Source organism: Felis catus, chromosome D3, assembly GCF_018350175.1.
Source record: "Felis catus isolate Fca126 chromosome D3, F.catus_Fca126_mat1.0, whole genome shotgun sequence".
Lineage (NCBI taxonomy): Eukaryota > Metazoa > Chordata > Mammalia > Carnivora > Felidae > Felis > Felis catus.
This window is the reverse complement of record NC_058379.1, coordinates 27,302,121-27,322,626: the sequence shown is the minus strand read 5'-3', so window position 1 is coordinate 27,322,626 and position 20,506 is coordinate 27,302,121. Positions and strand designations below refer to the sequence as shown.

At 38.5% G+C, this 20,506-nt stretch overlaps 2 protein-coding genes across 2 annotated transcripts in view; one reads left to right on the top strand and one right to left on the bottom strand.

Annotated features, from left to right (window-relative positions):
• Positions 1–4,497: 4,497 nt before the first annotated feature.
• LOC123378956 (patched domain-containing protein 3-like) lies at positions 4,498–6,713 on the bottom strand. The gene is given in 2 exon segments (XM_045041636.1): positions 4,498–6,146; positions 6,148–6,713. Coding segments are annotated over 2 exon segments (1,086 nt in total). The 3' UTR covers positions 4,498–5,626.
• Positions 6,714–6,850: 137 nt separating this feature from the next.
• LOC123381193 (ankyrin repeat domain-containing protein 26-like) overlaps positions 6,851–20,506 on the top strand; it is a 118,043-nt gene continuing 104,387 nt past the window's right edge. Inside the window, exon 1 of the mRNA XM_045041649.1 lies at positions 6,851–6,973. The gene's annotated coding sequence lies outside the window, so the exon portion shown is untranslated. The remainder of the gene's footprint in view (positions 6,974–20,506) is intronic.

Sequence of the window (20,506 nt, the reverse complement as noted above, 5' to 3'; positions counted from 1 at the left end):
TTACTTTAAATGTAAATGGATTAAACTCTTGAATAAAAGGGTAGAAATTGACAGAAGGGATAAAATAACATGATTCAACTATATGCTGTCTACAAGAGACTCATTATAGATCCAAAGACATAAATAGATTGAAAGCTAAAGGATGGAGAAAGATATTCCATATAAATATAACCAAAGGAGGGCAGGATTGAATATACTTCTATAAGATGAAATAGATTTTATTTTAAAAACAGTTAAAAGAGACAAAGAAGGGCATTATATAGTGATGAAAAGAACAATTCATCAAGAAGATTCATCTACAACCATGCATGCACTGCCAATAGAGACCCAAAAATGAAACAAATATTAACAGACTTGTAGACAGAAATAGATGGAGAATTCAATATGCCACTTTCAATAATGTATAAAACATCTAGGCCAATAATCTATAAGGAAACAGAAGAAATGGACAACACTAAATAAATTAGACCTTACAGAGATATATACAACACTCAACCCAATGATAGAAGAATATACATTATTCTCAAGTGAACATGAAACATTCTCTGGAGTACAGCATACGTTAGGTCACAAAACAAGTCTGAAAATGTAAAAATATTGAAATTACGCAATGTATCTTTTTAACCAACAATGGAATGGAGCTACAAATGAATAATAGAGGGAAAACTGGATAATTCAAAATGTATGGAAATTAAGCAACTCACTATCAAATAACCAATGGGCCAAAGAATAAGTCACAAGGAAATTAGAAAATAGTTAGCAACAAATGAAAATAAAGACACAGCAAAACATAACTTACAGGACATAGCAACACCAGTGCTCATAGGTAAATTTATACTACATTAAAAAAGAAAAAAAAGGTCTTCAATCACTTTACAGTACTAGAAATATCACAGAAATAGAAACAAAATAAAACAAAACAAAACTCAAAGCTAACAAGGAAGGAAATGAAAAGATTATAATAGAGATATATGCAATTGAGACTAGAAAAACAATGGAGAGAACCAACAAAACCAGAAATTGATTATTTAAAAAGATCAACAAATTGATAAACTCTTATCTACAGTGACAAAGAAAAAAGAAGACAGAAATAACTAAATCAGATATGAAATTGAAGACATTACTACTAACCTTAGAGAAATATGAAGGAGTATAAAAGAACACTATAGGGTTGTCTGGGTGGCTCAGTTGGTTGAGCTCCGACTTTGTCTCAGGTCATGATCTCACGATTGATGGTTTTGAGCCCTGCATGGGGCTCACTGCTGTCAGTGCGGAGCCCACTTTGGATCCTCTGCCCCCACCCCCCACCACCTCTCTCCCTCTCGTGCACTCTCTCTCAAAAATAAATAAAGATTAAAAAAATAAAGAATGCTATAAACAACGTATGCCAACAAAGTATATGTAATGCACAAATTTCTAGAAACACATAAATGACCTAAGCTGACTCAAGATGAAATAGAAAACCTCAACGACATTGAATAAGTAAAAAGACTGAATCAGTAATCAAAAACCACCCAAAAAGAAAAGTCCAAGACCAGATGGCTTCACTGGTAAATTTTACTAAACATGTAAAGAAGAAGTAACACCAGTCCTTCTCAAGTCCTTCCAAAAAGTTGAAAAGGAAGAAACACTCTCTAACTCATTCTATGAGACCAACATTACACTGATACCAATCCCAGACAAAGGTTACAAGAAGAAAACTATAGATCAATATCTTATGAATGTAGATTCAAATGTCCTTAATAATATTCTGCAAACCCAATTCAATAGCACATTAAAAAGGTTATACATCATTACCAACTAGGATTTATCCCAGGAATGCAAGAGTGGTTCAACATGGGAAAAATCAATCAAGTAACATATCACGCTAATAGAACAAAGGATAAAATCTACACGATCATCTCAATAGATGCAAAAAAGGGATTTGACAAAATCCAACACCCAATTATGATTAAAAAAAACCCTCAAAAACAAGGAATAGAAAGGAACTTCCTCAAAATGATAGGGACCATTATAAGAACTGAATATCTAACAATATAATCCAAAGTGAGAGCTGAAAGATTTCCCTTCAAAATCAGGAACAAGATAAAGATGCCCACTTTCACCAATGACACTTGACATTGAAGTGGAAGTGCTATCCAGAGGAATTAAACAAGAAATGGAAATAAAAGGAATCCAAATTGGAAATGAAGAAGTATAACTATCCCTTTGCACAGATTACATGATTCTATATATGAAAATTCCCAAGAAACCACAATAAAACTAATAGAGTTAATAAACAAATTGAGCAAAGCTGCAGGATACAAGCTCAACACACAAATACCAGTTGTGTTTCTATATACATGCAATGAACAATCCAAAAATGAAATGAAAAAAGCAATTCATTTAGTGTCTAAAAGAATATATATTTAGAAGTAAATTTAGAAATAAAGGTGAAAGACAGAAAGCTACAAAAATCTAGTGAAAGAAACTAAAGAAGACCTAAGTTAATGGAAATGCAACCTTAGTTCACGGGGAGGAAGACAGTATTGTTAAAATGTTAATCTCACTTAAAACAACCTACAGATTCAACACAATCTTTATCAAAATTTCAATGACCTTCCCCCCACCCCAGAAATGGAAAAGTCAACCCTCAAATTCATAAGGAATTGCAAGGGTCCTAGATATCCAAAATAATCATGAAAAAGACGATAAAAATTGGAGGGCTGAGATTTCCAGATTTCAAAACTCATAACAAAGCTACAGGAATCAAAACAGTGTGGTCCTGGCACAGCAACAGACATGTAGGCTCATGGCATATAATTTAGAGTCCAGAAATAAACCCATACATCTACAACCAATTGATTGTTTACAAGGATGCGAAGTCCAATCAACTGGGAAAGAATAGTCTGTTCATCACATGGGACTTGGAAAACTGGATTTCCAGCAATCAACATGGAAACATGGATTTCCACATGGATTTCCATGCACAAGAATGAAGTTAAACCCCTACTCACACTACATATACAAAAGTGAACTAAAAATTGATCAACAACCTAAATATGAGGGCTAAAACCATGAAACTCTTAGAAGGAAACACAGGGCAAATGTGCATGACATTGAACTTGTCAATGGATTCTTAGATATAAGTAGCAAAAGAACAAAATAAGATAAAGTGGATTTCATCAAAATTAAAAACTCTTGTGCATTAAAGACATTATCAAGAAAGTGAGGAGACAATACACAGAGTGGGAGAAAATATTTATAAATCATATATCTGATAAAGGTTTAATATTTAAAACATACAAAATACTGAGGTGTCTGGGTGGTTCAGTCAGTTGAGTATCCGACTTCAGCTCAGGTCATGATCTCATGGTTTGTGGGTTCACGCCCCGCATCATGCTCTGTGCTGGCAGTGTGGAGCCTGATTGGGATTCTCTCTCTCTCTCCTCTCTTTCTGACCCTCCCCCATTCATACTTCTTCTCTCTCGAAATAAGAAAAAAAAAACTTAAAACCAATTATACAAAGTACTCACCAACAATAGGACTCAAAAACAAAAAGACAACCACATTAAAAAATGGGCAAAGGACTTGCATAGACATTTCTCCAAAGATGTACATGTGGCTAATAAACACATGAAAAGATACTTAAGATCATTAGTAATTAGGGAAATGTAAATCAAACCACACTTTGTCACTATTAAGTTGACTATTATCAATAAAACAAAAAACAAGTGTTGGTGAGGATGTGGAGAAATTGGAATCTTTATACATTGCTGGTAGGATTTGGAGGTTCTTCAAAGAACTGAACATAGAATTATCACTCCACCTACCAATTCCATTCCCAGGTATATACTGAAAATGATTGAAAACAGGAGCTCAAGAAAATATTTGTACATCAATGTTCGTTGCAGCATTATTCACAAAAGCCAAAAAGTGGAAACATTCCAAGTGCCCATCAACAGTTAAGTGTATAAACAAACAGTGCTGTATGTATACGGTGAAATACCAGTCATAAAAATGAATGAAGTTTTGATACGTGCTAGGATATAGAGGAACCTTGAAAACATTATGCCAAGTGAAATAAGCCAGTCACAAAAGTACAAATATTGTGTGATTCCACTTATATGAAATCTCTAGAATAAGCAAATTCATAGAGATAGAAAGTAGATGAAGGTTAGCCGGGACTGGGGGGAGGCCATGGAGAGTTACTGCCTAAGGGTTATACAGTTTCTGTTTGGGGGGATGGAAAGATTTAGAAACAGACAGTTGTGGGGCGCCTGGGTGGCTCATTAAGCGTCCGACCGGCTCAGGTCATGATCTCCCGGTTTGTGGGTTTGAGCCCCGCGGCAGGCTATGTGCTGACAGCTCAGAGCCTGGAGCCTACTTCCAATTCTGTCTCCTTCTCTCTCTGCCCCTCCCCCACTTGTGCTCTGTCTCTCTCTATCAAAAATAAATAAACGTAGAAACATAAAAATGAAAAAAAAAAACCCAGATAGTTGTGATGGTTGCACAACAGTGTGAATGTAATTAATGCCACTGAAATATACACTTAAAAATGATTAGATTGGCATATTTTATATCAATTATATGTATTTTTCCACCCAAAAATATCTGTTAAAAAGAGTTAAGAAACAATGAAACCATTTTGCCTGTAGCATGATAGGATTGCAAATAATATGATTAGAAGTTATGCCAAGTGAACCAAAGGGATCACTGTCATCAAGGTTGCTTCAAGTTCCGTTGTGTAGAAGTTGATGTAAAGTAGACCACCTGCCACAAAAATTTAGTCAAGTAAATAACTTTTCATTCCAATATTTGTGCGAGTTACAAACCCTATTGAAACACTTTAGCTTAGTGATTGAAACATGTTAAGATTTAGTAAAAGATCAAAATATGTGAATCGTGATTTTAGAATAAAGAAGATTGACATAGGTGTGCTTCTTCCCACAAATCTGTGGCACGCTTTCCAAAGTTTCTTTCAGAAACCCAAGGTTTAAACCTGAATACACAAAATCTGAGATCTACCTAAGATTGTGAAACCATTCATAATTACAGAAATTGTGGCTTTTTCTAGAATTTTAGTAGGTCGTTGTCTTTTACTATTTTAATTTCATCGATATTTCAGAAGGATCTGGTATTTTTCCAATAGTTGTCTCACTTTGACCAGGCTTATTCACAACTATTAGTTACAGAATAGCTAGCATGTGCCTGGCACTAGGCTATATAACTTACTTGGTAAATGGTGAGTTAATTCTCTTTTCAATAATACCATGGAACTTGTTAAAAGTTTGTTGCTTTTATTCCAATGAACCCCAAACACATTTCAGAGGGTTCCCCTAAATAGCAAAGACTTTAAGAGTAAGGATTTTAAAGTAATTTGACTGGAAAACCTGATGATCAATGTCTGCACTGAGCAGACCTACCTTAGGGATGTAGGATTTGTGTTTTCCACCAGAATATTATTAAGGATTTTATGCTGTGTGGCATCCTTTGGTGTGTGAGATTAAGGAAATTGGATTAAGTGCCAAACAGAGTAGAGCACTCCCAGCTGCAAGTCAAGGACTCCAACAAATAATCCAGGAGTGCTACTACTTGGAAAATGTGTTCTTACCCCTCCCACCTTCTCCTGGTCTCCCTATAAAACTCAGCCACCAGATACCTGGATCCTCTTCGAGGCCAGACTCTTTTCAATGTTGCTAGATTGGTTCAGAAAATGGGTCAACCATTTCTTACTACGCTCGTTGTCCTCTCCATCCTCAGTTTTCAGGTAGTAGAGCAGCCTCACGGCTTTGGCTTCCAGGAGTAACTGGTTCATTCCCATCCTCTCGCCTAAGAAGGTTCCTCCAATGGTGCCAGCCAGGTAGGTGGGCTGACCGGTGTGGTTGTAGATTGGGAAAGTGACATTTCTCAGGTCGAGGTCCCTGTTCATCTGCCAGGCATACAGGAGTGGGTTGGAAGGCACGCAGAGACCCTGGTGCTTGGCACACACCTGGTTGTAGTGGATCTGGGTTCCGTTTTCCCCCATCGCATACAGATCCTGGATCACGTCATCCACTTTACTAACTTCTGATAAGATTGCTGGTTCTAGCAGGGAAGTGGTGTTGGAGACTGCTAGAATACAAGCGAAATTGACCTTGGTGCTCTTCCTGGAGATGGAGAAGCGGTGAGTCGTTGGCGGTGAAGCATTCCCGCACAAAGTGCCGCTCGGCCTTGGCTGGGCTCCCTATTGGGGTGTACTGCTCCTCGAGGTTTTCTTCTACATCCTTGGGCAGGTAAATCAAACCGGTGCCCAGAGCGGCCGTCAGCACCATGGGCACCAGCAGGAAGATCCAGGGGTGCGCGCCCACTTCGCATCCCAGCCTTCGGAAGAGGCAGGAGAGGGGCGCCTCCAGGCAGTCGGTGTGGCAACAGGGTCTCTCCGACACCTGGTTTTCTGATGGTGATGCTGGCATCGAGGAATCTCCCCTCACTGACACCGGATGTGAATGGGGTGCCCCAGCGGGCTCTGGCAACTGCCCGGAAGCCCAGGTCATCTCGGGTTCCTGTCTTCCACCGAAGAACTGCTCTGACTCGTGCTTAGAGGCTGGGAGCGGCTCTGAGGCCAGCCCTGCCTCGGGTTCCCACCTCGCCTCCGACCTGGGCTCTGGCTCCTCCGCTGGGGGCTCCCACTCTGCCGGCACTTCTGCCTCCGGCCAGGCCCCTGGCGCCACCTTGCAGGGAGGAAGGCTCATTTCCGGGAAGGAAAGACCAGGGTCTCAAACGTGACAGCAGATTAGAAAGCAGCCACTGGACTGAGCGCCTGTCTCCGCCCCACACGACGGTTTCCTGGAGAAATTCTGCGGAAGTCTGTTTGAGTTCTGGCTGCTTGCGCCTGGATCCCGGAAGCTTCCGTTGGGGAGCATGTGTTTTGACTCATAGCCCCTCCAGCCCCAAATTTGTCTGTGGCGTGCCTGATGCTCCCAGGAAGTTAGTACACAAACACTACTTAACGGTAAGATGCGTGCCTCTTCTACAAGACTTACACACACACACAAATACACAAATGTGTCACCTTTCCGGGGAGCATCCAGTAACACAGTTCTCGGGTAAGGTGAACCTCGTACCCCTGGTTTAGTGGTCTTGAGCAGGTTCTTAAGAATTATGAAAATTGCTTGCCATGTTTTTCATGGTTGGTAGTCACCTAATATTATTGTGATTGTGTTTTTATGTGGGTAGGTCTAGCATTTTAATGAAATCTCCAGATTGTAAGAGTACCAAGTCCAAGAGTTTAAGAAAGGTAATTTTAACAGTATTTTCAAGGAGAAAGAAATAGGAGATTTTGTTAAGTTCCCTCTCCAGAAAGTCATTGTTTAAGAGCGACCTTATTAAAATAACCACAAGATGGCACCCGTTTTCTATTTTCAAAGTTATGGTAAAGGAAACTGAAGATTCCTTCTGTCTTTCGTCTGTGTTTCCAAGTCCTAATTATAGCTACATCTTGAGTTCATCGCTGGTGTGCTATAAAGCTAGTGGCTTCTGTATCACATTTAAAGTCTGTAGATAGAGGAACTGACCTGAGAATTCCATTTGTTGAACGATGTCTACAGCTGTTCTCCTAAACATTTAAGAGGAAATGGTAGGGTGAAGGTGTTCACAAGTACTCTATAATGTACACATCCAAACACAGGGCCTCTTCCTGCCCATCTTTATAAAGTATTTCTCTAGCACAACAGCAATGTGTGTTTTTCATCTCAAAACACAAGTAAATTTCTACAATTTCTCCTAAATCAGGCACTGTGAAGTGCGAATAAATTCTATAGTAAAATATGTACCCTGGGATTTGATTTTATCTAGTTTCTTAATTATAGATTATTAATTCCAGATTATTTTATTAACCTCATTATCTAGATTACTAATGTTTGTGCGGGTCTAGGATGTCAATCAAAAATACCACTGTTAGTTATTTTCCACCAGTTTTTCTGTATCATTTCATAATAGGAATGTAGCATGTCCAAAATGAGCTCATCGCCTGTTTTTGAGTGATCAAAGCCTGAAAGGCTCTGAAAGATTGGTTTCAGAACTCTACACTTCTCCAGGTGAAGCTGTCACATGGCCTAGAAGTGACATGGCTTCTAATTAAGGAAGTCTCTAAAGGCTCTTCCTTTCAATTCAGGAAGACCCTCTAGCCTTCAATTTGAGAATGTTGTCTACTGTGTCAGGATAGGATTCTCCATCCTTCAGAAAATGCCTTTTGTATGAGGAGAGGATGGGTATTGGGAGTTCAAGAATATAGTTTAGAACTTAAAATTGTATCTAGTCTACTTCTTCTCCACCTTCAGTCTAGATAAAATGAAGCAGACAAAACATTCCTTTTATCTTCTATCACCATGTAGATTCCTTTTCCTTCTGTTCCCCAGTCCTTCTCAAACAGCCCCTGTGCTCCATTTTTTTTTTCTCTTCTCCCTTCTCTTTTGCTTCCCGCCCCTTCTCTATTTCTAATACCTATTCTCTCACATTAGCCAAACTGAGTTTGATATAAATAAAGGGAATTTTATTTTTTCGTTAAAAAAATTGCCCATTAATATTTATAAGATGTTTTTGTTTTAACTGTGTATTTTAGTTCTATGATAATCTGTTTCCTACACTTCACCATGAGCTCCTCAGAGAAGCTCTGTCTCATTCATCCCTGCCTACTCAGAGGTACTCAGAAGACACTCAAATGTTAGTCATAACTTAGGTGGTCCTGTTTATCTTTCCATAGCTCTAGAAATTATCTAATTCAAATATGGCAGACATCATGGCTGAAATGTATTCTGTAGATCCCATAGGGTCTGCTCAGATGCCTGTGTTCTCACTGAGACATGAGGTATCTTTTTGCATCTTTTCCCCTGCCCTATCTTAAGCTTTTTGCCATTTCCTTTTTTCCTTGTTAAAATTAACACAGTATAGCTGTTTCTCCTAACTTGTGTAATAACCTGTCACAGAGCATTATGGAGTCACTCAGTTTTCCATTTCTAAACTGAAATGTAAAGATTTAATAGATTGATTGGTCATTGAGAAGAAGCTCTAAAACTGAAACACGAGTAATTAAGAAAGAAACTGAAGAAAAGGCAGCAGAAAGAACTGACCATGAATGTAGTGTTACAGAAGAAACATATTGTTAAGATGCATGTACATATTATGGTAGGGTGGTAGGCTCTTATATTGATGGTCTCCAATGAATCATGGCTCCCAGAATTTATGATTTGTCATTGTTCCCTCCCACATTGACTCTGGGTTTGGCTATGTGACTTACTTCGTCCAATGGGACATTAGCAACTGTGACACAGCCGAAGGTTGATAAGTTCTTGTACATTGGCATTGGCTTGGAAGCAAGAGAGCTCAGGTTTTTATGGACTTGGGGTTCATAATGCTGATGGTAAAACTCTTTGAAGTAGTTACTTTATTATTGGCTTTCATTAAGTTTCTAAAAAATTTTTAAATTTTATTTTAGAGAGAAAGCGCAGGGGAGGGGGCAGAGGAAGAGAGAGAGAGAGAGAGAGAGAGAGAGAGAGAGAGAGAATCCTAAGCAGTCTCTTTGCTCAGTATGGAGCCTGATGTGGGGCTCAATCCCACGACCCTGGGATCATGACCTGAGCGGAAATCAAGAGTTAGATGCTCACCAGACTGAGCCACTCAGATGCCCCTAAATTCTTTTTTATATAATAAGGTGATTTTCTCCTTTTCTGTAGTATAGCAATACCTAAAAAGATGGCTCAGGAAACAGTAGAAGACAAGTTGGAAAATGCTTGAGAAAAGAAAAATAGAGATTTCCTTAATGGAAGTGTTGGAATTTGGGAGAACACATTAAACAGAAGAGGAAAAAGGAGATCTTGAAGGTCACGCTCAACATATGGAAAGGATAAAACAGCAACAACAACAAGACTGGACAGTTTATGGAGTAGGACTTTAAAAGGAGGGAAATAATTTAGTAACTGGCTGGAAAGAGTGACTAGAGTCTTAAAAAAAATCTAACAGGTGGGGTGCCTGGGTGGCTCAGCTGGTTAAGCATCTGACTTCAGCTCAGGTCATGATAAAATAAAAAAACATTAAATAAACATAAGTAAACATTAAAAACATTTTTTAAGTCCCATTCAATGGCGAAAATATTTCTAATAATAGCCCTTATTGAATTTCACGTGTTTTAAATAATTCACACATATTAAATAATTTAATCCTAAGAACTCCACGAGCGAAGTACTATCTCCTCCCTTTGACAAGTGGAAAATGTGACAGAGAGAAGCTAAGTAACTTGCCCCAAATCACACAGGTAGTAAGAGGTAGAGCTGGGAAAGGAACCCAGGCACAGTGGCCTCAAAGTCCTTTAACTAGCATGCCATAATGCCTTGAAAAATACCCAATGCCGCTGAACTTCCATTGCCTGTGTAGACCATGTACTCCTGGATTGAGTGTGGATTCTGTCTAGTCCTATTTGAGCAGAATCTGTGTAGGCCCTAGAATCTATGTCCTAGGGACGCTTTACCCTGAGGTCCCCACATCTGTTTCAGTTGTAGAATCATCCTCAGCAGATTTCTGAACAGAATCTGTTATTCACACTACTGAAGTATTTACCCCTTGGGTCTAGTGAGGACTAATCCTACTGCCATGTTCTCTCTTGCAAAAAACTAACCCTTTTCAGCTTTTGGATTTTCTATACTCTGAGAACTTACTTCACATGAATGGGATGGAAATCTTTCCTCTGTCACACCGATTTCTGTGGTGGAGATCCATGGCAAAACTACCCACTCTTCCAGGCTACATTTCTTCTCCTCTTTTCAGGAAGGTTCCCTTAGTTTTATAAATCCTATCCCTGACCCTCACAGTGATTCCTTTCCTTCTCAAAAACCTGTAAGCAGCCCTGTTTGGTGGGACTGGCTGCTCTCTCTTTATTATTTCCCCTTGATTTAGGGCTCAGACATTGGTTTTTTCCCTAACAGATTCTATTTTTGTTTTGGGAAGGCTCCCACAGGCAGAAATATGAAGCCAAGGAGTTATTGAATTATCAAACCACCAACTGTTCACCTAACCTTGCCCACCTTCACTTCCATTGGATGAATTCATTCTCTCCCATTACCCCACATGGACTTAGGGTCAATCACTTTGGTCCTCCCTCATTCATTTTAGTGTTTCTCCTTCTTCTGTGCTTCTCTTCTGAGATTTAACTCTAGAAACTCTTGGTTCCCTAGGGCTCAGGAGATACAAAAATCTTTACCTGGACACTGACTTAATAATACGTGGAGGCATCTATTCTAATTTCCCAAGTTCTTGACTTAAAAGTCTATTCAGTTTTTCTGTAACCACTTTGACTAGCTTTCCCATCCTTAAAGGGAATATCTCCAAGAGCACCTGCAGTTACTCAGTTATCTCCTGGGCTTGTGCTCCCTCTGGGAACATTACTCTAGTTTCCTCTATTAGATTAAAAAAATTTTTTTTTCATGTTTATTTTTGAGAAAGAGAGAGAGACAGAACGCGAGAGGGTGAGAAGCAGAGGTGGGGTGGGGGGACACAGAATCCGAAGCAGGCTCCAGATTCTGAGCTGTCAGCAAAGAGCCGTATGTGGGGCTTAAACCCACGAACCATGAGATCATGACCTGAGCTGAAGTCAGACGCTTAACCGACTGAGCCACCCAGGCGCACCCCGAGTGGGATTTTTTATTTGTTTTAGTTTTATACCTTTATGAAGGTAAGGAGAGTTTGCTATCAAGCGGGTTTTTAAAATTTTTATCATGAATGGTTAAAATGTTTTTTTTTAACTTTTTAAATGTTTATTTATTTTTGAGAGAGACAGAGACAGAATGCGAGTGGATTAGGGGCAGAGAGAGAGGGAGACACAGAATCCGAAGCACGCTCCAGGCTCTGAGCTGTCAGCACAGAGCCCAACGTGGGGCTCGAACCCACAAGCTGGGAGATCATGACCTGAGCTGAACTTGGACTCTCAACCGACGGAGCCACCCAGGTGCCCCAATGAGTTAAATTTTTTATCAAATCATGTGTTAATCTATTGGGAAGATCATGTGGTGTCTCTCCTTCCTTTATGTATGTGGCAAATAGTATTACTATTCTTTAATCCTAAAAAATGCTTTAAAACCCTAAGTGTAAGAATATAATGTGGATTCATAATAGTAAGACTATCAGCACAGACATCACGTTGCCATTCTAATACAATCAGGCTTGAAATAAGAAGCAGTAAAGCATACATACACCAAATACAGAACTTTTTCATCTGAATTCTCTCCTGCTAGAGTGAGTTAGTGAAAGAAGTAATTAGATCTGTGGCAGAAGGTCAGCTTGCCCAAGAAGCCAGAATAAACCTCATTCAGGAAGAATATCGAGAATATTGCCAAGCAAAGGAAGAGGCCCATACATACTTACGGAAAAAAAGAAGCCTCGCTCTCCTGGATGCTTCAAATAATTATGGAATATAAAATACTCTCTTCCTTAAAATGGCTTCGTCTCCTGAGAATATTTTACCTTCTTTTCAACATTAACATCTAATTGTCTATGTCACCCAGTGTTCTGGTTGATGAGGATTGTGTAGATATTTCACATATGTGTAAAATGCTTTCTCATAATCAATTAAAGTTGCATTAAGTAAAGTGTAATTAAGCCACATGGTAAAAAGATTTTTCAGTAATGAATAGAGAGTGAATGGTTGCTCTGTAAAAAAAAAAAGAATATAGTGTGGATTCAGTTAACTAAAGTTTATATATAGCATGGTTGCATTCATGTTTATAGGTGAGATTGGCCTATAATTTTCTTATATTGTCTGATTTGGGTAACAATGTTATACCAGCCTTATAAGGGTACCTTTCTTTTTCTCTTCTCTACAAGAGTTTGTGTAAGATAGAAATGATCTGTTTCTTTTTTCTCCTTTTCTTTATTTTATTATATTTTCCCATCATGATAAGTGTACTCTTTGATTCCCATCACCCATTCCTGCCATCCCTCATCCAGCCACCTCCCCTTTAGTAACCATTAGTTTGTTCTCTCTAGTTAAGAGTCTGTTTCTTGGTTTCTCTCTCCATTTTTTTTCCTTTGGTGGTTTATTTTGTGTCTAAAATTCCACATATGAATGAAATCATATGGTATTTATCTTTCTCTGACTTACTTAGTTTGCTTAGCATTATACTCTCTAGCTTCATCCATGTCATTGCAAATGGCAAGATTTCATTTTTTTATAACTGAATATTTCATACACACACACCACATCTTCTTTATCCATTTAATCTATTGATGGACACTTGGGCTGCTTCCATAGTTTGGCTATTGTAAATAATGCTACAATAAACATTTGGATGCATGTATCCCTTCGAATTAGTGTTTTATATTTTGGGGGTAAATACCCAGCAGTACAATGACTGGATCATATGGTAGTTCTATTTTTAATTTGTTGAGGAACCTCCATACTGTTTTGCACAGTGGCTGCACCAGTTTGCATTCTCACCAGCCACACAAGAGTGTTCCTTTTTCTCCACATCATCACCAACACTTGTTGTTACTTGTGTTTTGGATTTTAGCCATTCTGACAGGTGCGTGGTGATATCTCATTGTAGTTTTGATTTGCATTTCCCTGATAATGAGTGATACTGAGCATCTTTTCCTGTGTCTGTTGGCCATCTGGATGCCTTCTTTGGAGAAATGTCTGTTCATGTCTTCTGTCCATTTTTAAATTGGATTATTCATTTTGGGGGTATTGAGTTGTATCAGTTCCTTATACATTTTGGATACTAACCCTTTATCAGATATGTCATTTGCAAATATCTTCTCGCATTCCATAGGTTGCCTTTTAGTTTTGTTGATTGTTTCCTTCCTTGTGCAGAAACTTTTTTATGTTGATGTAGTCCCAATAGTTTATTTTTACTTTTAGTTGCCTTGCCTCAGGAGACATACCTAGAAAAATGTTGCTACAGCCAATGTCAGAGAAAGTCCTGCCTTTCAGATCTTTCCAAGGATTTTTATGATTTTGGGTCTCACATGTAGGTCTTATTATTTATTTATTTATTTATTTATTTATTTATTTATTTATATTTAATTTTGTTTCTAGGTTTAATTTATTAGAACCATTAGTGGTATTTTAAGTATTCTGGAAAGCTTTTTTTTTTTTTTTTTAATTTACGTCCAAGTTAGTTAGCATATAGTGCAACAATGATTTCAGGAGTAGATTCCTTAATGCCCCTTACCCTTTTAGCACATCCCCCCCCCAACCTCTCCAGTAACCCTCTATTTGTTCTCCATATTTAAGAGTCTCTTCTGTATTGTCCCCCTCCCTGTTTTTATGTTACTTTTGCTTCCCTTCCCTTGTGTTCATCTGTTTTTTCTCTTAAAGTCCTCATATGAGTGAAGTCATATGATTTTTGTCTTTCTCCAACTGACTAACTTCACTTAGCATAATACCCTCTAGTTCCATCCACATTGTTGCAAATGGCAAGATTTCACTCTTTTTGATTGACAAGTAATACTCCGTTGTACATATATATGCCACACCTTCTTTATCCACTCATCTGTTGATGGACATTTGGGCTCTTTCCATACTTTGGCTGTTGTTGATAGTGCCACTATAAACATTGGGGTGCATGTGCCCCTTTGAAACAGCATTCCTTTATCCCTTGGATAAATACCTAGTAGTGCAACTGCTGGGTCACAGCGTAGTTCTATTTTTAATTTTTTGAGGAACCTCCATACTGTTTTCCAGAGCGGCTGCACCAGTTTGCATTCGTCTGCAGTGCAAAAGAGATCCTCTCTCTCTGCATCCTTGCCAGCCTCTGTTGTTGCCTGAGTTGTTAATGTTAGTCATTCTGACAGGTGTGAGGTAGTATCTCATTGTGGGTTTGGTTTGTATTTCCCTGATAACGAACGATGTTGAGCATTTTTTCATCACATTTAGATCTTTATTCCATTTTGGGTTTATTTTTGTGTATTAAATAGTCCAGTTTCATTTTTTTGTATGTAGGTGTCCAGTTTCCCCAGCACTATTTATGAAGATACTGTCTTTTCCCCATTATGTAGTCATTCCTCCTTTGTCGAAGATTGACCATATAATTGTGGATTTATTTTTGAATTTTCTACTCTACTCCATTGATCTTCATGTCTCTTTATATGAGAGAACGATACTGTTTTAATTACTACCACTTTGGAATATAACTGGAAATCTGGAATTGTGATACCTCTAGTCTTGTTTTTCTTTTTCAAGATTGCTTTGACTATTCAAGGTCTTTGTGGTTCCTTACAAATTTTAGGATTGTTTGTTCTAGTTCTGTGAAAAATGCTGTTGGTATTTTGATAGGGATTGCATTAAATCTGTAGATTTCTTCGGGTAGTTTAGACATTTTAACAGTATTTTTTTTCTTCCAACACATAAGCATGGAATGTCTTTCCATTTCTTTGTGTCATCTTGAATTTCTTTCATCAGTGTTTTATAATTTTCTGAATACAGGCTTTTCGCCTGTTTGATTAGGTTTATTCTTAGGTCTTATTTTTGGTACAAACGTAAATGGGATTGTTTATTTTTTTTTAATTTTTTTAATGTTTATGTATTTTTTAGAGAGACAGAGACAGGATGTGAGTGGGTTAGGGGCAGAGAGAGAGGGAGACACAGAGTCCGAAGCAGGCTCCAGGCTCTGAGCTGTCAGCACAGAGCCTGACGCGGGGCTCGAACTCACGGGCTGTGAGATCATGACCTGAGCCGAAGTCGGACGCTCAACTGACTGAGCCACCCAGGCGCCCCTGGGATTGTTTCTTAATTACACTTTCTCCTGCTTCGTTATTACTGTATAGGAATGCAATGGATTTCTGTACATTGATTTTGAATCCTGCAAATTTACTGAATTCATTTATCAGTTCTAGTAAGTCGTTTTTTCGTGTAGTCTTTAGGGTTTTCTATATATATTATCATGTCATCTATAAATAGTGAGAGTTTTACTTCTTCCTTACCAGTTGGGATGCCTTTTATTTCTCTGTGTTGTCTAATTGCTATGCTCGAACTTCCAGTACTATTTTGAATAGAAGTAGTGAGAGTGGACTTCCTTGTCTTGTTCCTGACCTTGGGAGAAAAGCTTTTAGTGTTTGAACATTGAGTATGATTTTGGCTGTGGAGATTTCAGATCAGGGCTTTATTATGTTGAGGTATGTTCCCTGTAGACTTGCTTTGCAAAAGGTTTTTATCATGAATGGATACTATACTTTTTTGAATGTTTTTTCTTCATCTATTGAAATGATCATATGGTTTTTATCTTTTCTCTTGCTGATCTGACATACCACATTGATTGTTCCTTTTATCCTGGGAATAAAATCTCCTTGATCATGGTGTATGATTTTTTTTAATGTATTGTTGGATTTGATTTGCTAATATTTTGTTGAGGGTTTTTAATGCATATTCATGAGAGATATGGCCTGTAGTTCTCTTTTTCTGTAGTGTCTTTATCTTGTTTTGTATCAGAGTGATACTGGCCTCATCAAAATGAATTTGGAAGTTTTCCTTCCTTTTCTGTTTTTTGGAATAGTTTGAGAAGAATAGGTATTGACCTTCTTTACATGTTTGATAGAATTCGCCTCTGAAGCTCTCTGGTCCTGGACTTTTGTTTTGGGGGATTTTTTTTTTTTTTTTTGATTACTGATTCAGTTTCATTGCTGGTAATTGGTCTGTTCAAATTATCTATTTCTTCTTGTTTCAGTTTTAGTAATTTATATGTTTCTAGGAATTTATCCATTTCTTCTAGGTTGTCCAATTTGTTAGCATATAGATTTTCATAATATTTTGTTACGGTTATTTCTATTTCTGTGGTTTTGGTTGTTATTTCTCCTCTTTCATTAATAATTTTGTTTATTTGGGTCCTCACGTTTTTTTAATTTTATTTTATTCTTTTTTTATGAGTCTGGCTAGAGGTATATAGATTTTGTTGATCTTTACAAAAAAAACCCAGCTCCTGCTTTCACTGATCACTTCTACTGTTTTTTTTTTTTAAGTTTCTTTGTCATTTGTTTCTTAAAAATTTTTTTAAAAGATTTTATATTTTAAGTAATCTCTATACCCATCTTGGGACTTGAACTCACAACCCTGAGATCAAGAGTCACACACTTTTCTGACTCATCCAGCCAGGCACCACTTTAATATTTATTTCTGCTCTAATCTTTATGATTCCCTTCCTTTACCTGGGTTTGGGTTTTGTTTGCTCTTCTTTTTCAAGCCCCTTTAGGTGCAAGGTTAGGCTGTTTCTTTGAGTTGTTTCTTGCTTCTTGATATAGACCTATATGGCTGTAAACTTCCCTTTTAGAGCCATTTTTGCTGTATCCCAAAGATATCGGACCATTGCATTTTGATTTTCATTTGTTTCTATGTCATGTTTTATTTCTTCTTTGATTTCTTGGTAGACCCATTTCTTATTTAGTAGCATGTTCCTTAACCTCCATGTATTTGTGCCCTTTCCCGATTTTTTCTTGTGGTTGATTTCTAGTTTTATGGCGTTGTGGTCAGAAAAGCTGCCTGATATTTTTGAATTTGTTGAGGCTTGTTTTGTGGCCGAATATGTGTTCTATTCTGGAGAATGTTCTGTGTGCACTTGAAAAGTACGTGTATTCTGCTGTTTTAGGATGGAATGTTCTGAATATGTCTGTTAAATCCATCTGGTCCAGGGTGTCATTGAAAGCCACTGTTTCCTTGTTGATTTTCTGTTTGGATTATCCGTCCATCCATGCAAGTGGGGGGTGTTAAAGTTCCTTACAATTACTGTATCACTATCGATTATTTCCTTTATGTTTTTTATTAGCTGATTTATGTATTTGAATGCATAAATACAATTGCTATATCCTCTTGTTGGATTGTCCCCTTTATTATACAATGTTTTTGTCTCGTTACAGTTTTTGTTTTAAAGTTAATTTTGTCTGATGTAAGTATTACTACTCCAGGTTTCTTTTGACTTTCATTTGTATGACAAATGTTTCTCCATCCCCTCACTTTGGATCTGCAGATGCCTTTTGGTCTGAAATGAGTCTCTTGTAGGCAGCATATAGATGGATCTCTGTCACCCTATGTCGTTTGATTGGACCATTTAGTCCACTTACGTTCAAATAATTTTTGATAGATGTGTACTGATTGCCATTTTGTTAAGTGTTTTGTGGTCGTTTCCATAGATTTTCTCCGATCTTTTCTTCTCTTGCTCTCTTTCATGGTTTGTTGGCTTTCTTTAGTGATAGATTTGGATTCCTTTCTCTTTATTTGCGTATCTATTACTGGGTTTTGATTCTTGGTTTGGATATAACATCTTCTGTATATAGCAGTCTATATTAAGTTGATGGTCACTTAAGTTTAAACCCATTCTTTTTTTTCCCCCAGGGGTAGAATTTAGTGATTCATCACTTACATACAATATCCAGTACTCATCACAAGTGCCCTCCTTAATACCCATCACCCATTTAGCCTGTCTGCCACCCACCTCCCTCCATCAACCTTCAAGTTTTTCTCTGTAGTTGAGAGTCTCTTATGGTTTGCCTCTTTCCCCACCCCCTTCCCCTATGTTCAGCTTTTTTGTTTCTTAACTTCCACATACGAGTGAAATCATACGATATTTGTTTTTCTCTGATTTGCTTTGCTTAGCATAATACACTCTAGATTCATCCATGTATCCACATTGTTGCATATGCCAAGATTTCATTCTTTTTTAGAATTTTTTATGAAAATTTTTTTACTGTTTATTTAGGTTTAAATTTTTTTTAAGTTTACTTATTTTTCACACACACAGAGAGAGAGAGAGAGAGAGAGAGAGAGAGAGGGCGCGCATGGGTGAGGGAGGGACAGAGAGAGGGAGATACAGACTCTGAAGCAGGCTCCAGGCTCTGAGCTGTCAACACAGAGCCCAATATGGGGCTTGAACTCACAAACCATGAGATTATGACCTGAGCTGAAGTTAGATTCGGAACTGACTGAACCACCCAGGTGACCCAGATTGTTGACATTTTAATTACTATGTGTCTAAGTGTGGACATCCTTGGGTTGAATTTGTGGGGAGGGGGGATCTTTATGACTTCTGAATCTGGATGTCTATTTCCTTACCCAGATTAGGGAAGTTTTCAGCTATTATTTCTTCAAATAAAATTCTACCCCCTTTTCTTCTTCTGAGAACATGATAATGCAAATGTTTTTATGCTTAATGGAATCGCTGAGTTCCCTAAGTCTGTCCTCAATTTGCATAATGTTCTTTCCTCTCCGTCGTTCATTACTTTCCATTACTTCTGTCTTCTAGGTCATTAATTAATTCCTCTGCTTCACCTACCCTGTTATTTATTCTACCAAGTGTATTTTTATTTTCATTTATTGTGTTCCTGCCTTCTGATTGGCTGTTTATCTCTGTGTGAAGGGGTCTTACTGATGTCCTATGCTCTTTTCTCAAGTCCAGGGAGTATCTTTACAATCATTAAATTCTCTATCAGACATATTATTTACATCCAGTTTGCTTAGATATCTTACTGTGGTTTTGTTCTGTCCTTTCATTTGGGAGATACTTCTTTGCCCTCTCATTTTTTTCTCTTCATTGTGTCTGTTCTTCTGTGTTAGGAAAATCAGCGACTTCTCTTACTCTTAACAATAATAGCCTTATGAAGAAGAGGTACTGAAGTGCCCTTCAGTGAAGTGTCCCTTCTTCCCTAGGGCCTGGGGCTTCAGGGAATGCCTCCTATGTGTGTTGCCTATGTGCTCGTCTGCTGGGTCTTGGCCTCTTTTTTTCTTCAGTCCAGTTGTCTGCAAAGTCTGTCTTTGCCTATTGTGGGCAGTATTTGGTCCCCAGCAGGAGTGGGATGCATTTTAACAAGGTGTGCAGTTGTCTCCTTGCAAAATGAGACGTGCCCCTGCTGCTGCAGGAACCGAGGCCCTGCAAGACCTGTGGGTCCAGAGATGGGGTAGACAGGGTTTGGGCCGATCTTCCAGGGGAGGGGCCATGCATGACTGGGAAGGGAAGATCTGGAGAACTGAGGGGTTGGGGGCTTGGTGCAGACAAGTTATGTAGTACAAGCATAGCACTGTTCCCCACAGATGGCCGTTGTTTATGCTGGGGGCAGGGGAGGGAAATGGCACCTGCCCGCTCCTTCGTTCTTGGAGGGGTCTCTCCATGATCCTTGTCTCTCTGGGCCACACTCTGATATGAGCAAATCACTCTTCCTCCTGTCTGCACCCTGCTTTTTTCAAACTGCTGGTTCTATGTTATATCTGCATGGGCTGTTGATTGTGCTCTCTCTCCCTGAGCCCAAGGCTGGAGCCTGCTAATTTTTAAAATTCCAGGTTTTAAGACCCTCCTGGTTGTAAGAGCTCATGAAATTCGGCCCCTCTCTCTTTCAAAGGCAAAGTTATGGGGATTTGTGCCCCTCGTCGGTTGGCTCCCCAGTGTGAGAGTCTGTTTTACACCCTTGTCTGCACCACCAGCTCCCTCTCCACCAAGTATGGCTTTGGTCTGTTTTGCTCCTAGACCATGTCTTCACTCTTCCAACCTTCTTCAATGTGGCCTCTTCTCTACCTGTAGTT